The sequence below is a fragment of the Mandrillus leucophaeus genome, unplaced genomic scaffold (genome assembly GCF_000951045.1).
Source record: "Mandrillus leucophaeus isolate KB7577 unplaced genomic scaffold, Mleu.le_1.0 Scaffold845, whole genome shotgun sequence".
NCBI classification, from domain to species: Eukaryota; Metazoa; Chordata; class Mammalia; order Primates; family Cercopithecidae; genus Mandrillus; species Mandrillus leucophaeus.
In genome coordinates this window covers 53,407-55,293 of record NW_012109197.1, presented here as the reverse complement: position 1 = coordinate 55,293, position 1,887 = coordinate 53,407, and the positions used below count along the sequence as shown (strand labels likewise).

The 1,887-nt window shown below is 62.2% G+C and overlaps 1 protein-coding gene across 1 annotated transcript in view; it reads left to right on the top strand.

Moving 5' to 3' along the window:
• The window catches only part of PTDSS2 (phosphatidylserine synthase 2), a 58,569-nt gene that overhangs the window by 29,828 nt on the left and 26,854 nt on the right, over positions 1–1,887 (top strand). The window contains exon 5 of the mRNA XM_011968493.1: positions 1,597–1,679. Within this exon, the coding sequence (XP_011823883.1) occupies positions 1,597–1,679 (83 nt within the window). The remainder of the gene's footprint in view (positions 1–1,596; positions 1,680–1,887) is intronic.

Genomic DNA, 1,887 nt, shown 5'->3' with positions numbered 1-1,887 from the left:
ACAGAGCGGGTCCACAGAGCACATCCACAGAGCGGGAGCACAGAGCACATCCACAGAGCGGGTCCACAGAGCACATCCACAGAGCGGGTCCACAGCACGTCCACAGAGCGGGAGCACAGAGCACGTCCACAGAGCGGGTGCACGGAGCACGTCCACAGAGCGGGAGCACAGAGCACGTCCACAGAGCGGGAGCACGGAGCACGTCCACAGAGCGGGTCCACGAAGCACGTCCACAGAGCGGGTCCACAGAGCACATCCACAGAGCACATCCACAGAGCGGGTCCACAGAGCACATCCACAGAGCGGGAGCACAGAGCACGTCCACAGAGCGGGTGCACGGAGCACGTCCACAGAGTGGGTCCACAGAGCACATCCACAGAGCGGGAGCACAGAGCATGCCCACAGAGCGGGTGCACGGAGCACGTCCACAGAGCGGGGTCCACGGAGCAGGTCCACAGAGCACATCCATGGAGCAGGTCCACAGAGCGGGTGCACAGAGCAGGTCCACAGAGCGAGTCCACGGAGTAGGTCCACGGAGCACATCCACAGAGCGGGTCCATGGAGCAGGTCCACGGAGCGAGTCCATGGAGTAGGTCCACGGAGCACATCCACAGAGCAGGTCCACAGAGCGGGTCCACGGAGCGGGTCCACAGAGCACATCCACAGAGCGGGTCCACAGAGCACATCCACAGAGCAGGTGCACAGAGCAAGTCCATGGAGCAGGTCCACAGAGCGGGTGCACAGAGCAAGTCCATGGAGCAGGTCCACAGAGCACATCCATGGAGCGGGTCCGCAGAGCACATCCATGGAGCGGGTCCACGGAGCAGGTCCACGGAGCAGATCCACAGAGCGGGTCCGCAGAGCACGTCCACAGAGCACATCCACAGAGCGGGTGCACAGAGCAGGTCCACACGTCGGATGCGGGGGCGGATGTGAGCAGTGTGCCTGTGGCCAGGGCTGTGTGTCTGCACGTCCACCAGCCTAAGCTGCTTCTCAGTGAAACCCACTGAGACTCTGGCTGAGGCCTGCCCCAAGGAGCTTTGCCGAGGAGGGAGCCCCTCGCGCCCTCCTTCCCGTGAGCCTGCGTCTTTGGTTGCAGCTACAGCTGTCATGCTTCCATCTTATGAATCACAGGAGTCCTGTTGGTGTTGGATGAGTTGACCCCAAAAAGACACAAGAACTCTCTAGAGACACTTCCTGGGGGTCCTGCGCGCTGAATCAGGGAGGCAGTAGCTCCTGATGCCTTCCTCCTACGTGGGCTTTGTGATCGCTGATGGTCACATGGGGGGCGTTTGGTGGCCTCTGTGTAGAGCGAGTGTCTTCCTGATGTGACACTGGGAACCACCAGCAGCCCGAGCACAAGGGCTCCCGGCCACTGGGCGGGCGGCAAATGTGAGGGCGAATGTTGGGCCCAGGGTGGTGGAGGTGTCTGGGCCTTGCCCGCCCCGGAGTTGCCCAGCTCTGCCCGAGGCCCTTCCTCCCGCCCCAGCATCGGGGGCTCTTCCACAATGGGTGTCTGGGGGTCCCTGCAGCCTCCCACCTCCCTCCTGGGAGAAGCCTGCACACACTGAGGGGCTGTTTGTTCTTTATTTGCAGAGGTATTGTGGCCAGTATTTTGGTTTTCTTATGTTTTGGAGTCACACAAGCTAAAGACGGGCCATTTTCCAGACCTCATCCAGGTAACTTGCCATTTCCTTCTCCGTGTGCCCCGTGGCAGTTCTGTTCTGAGCAGCCATCTGTGTCTGTGCTGCTGGGTGTGAGTGTCCCGTCCTCCCCTCCGCCCGGCCCTCCCCAAGGCCTCCGAGGCCACTTCCCACGTGGACGAGGACGTGGCGTTCTCAGCTGGCCGTGTGCTCCTCCTCCAGCCACCAAGGGTCCCTCCAGGCC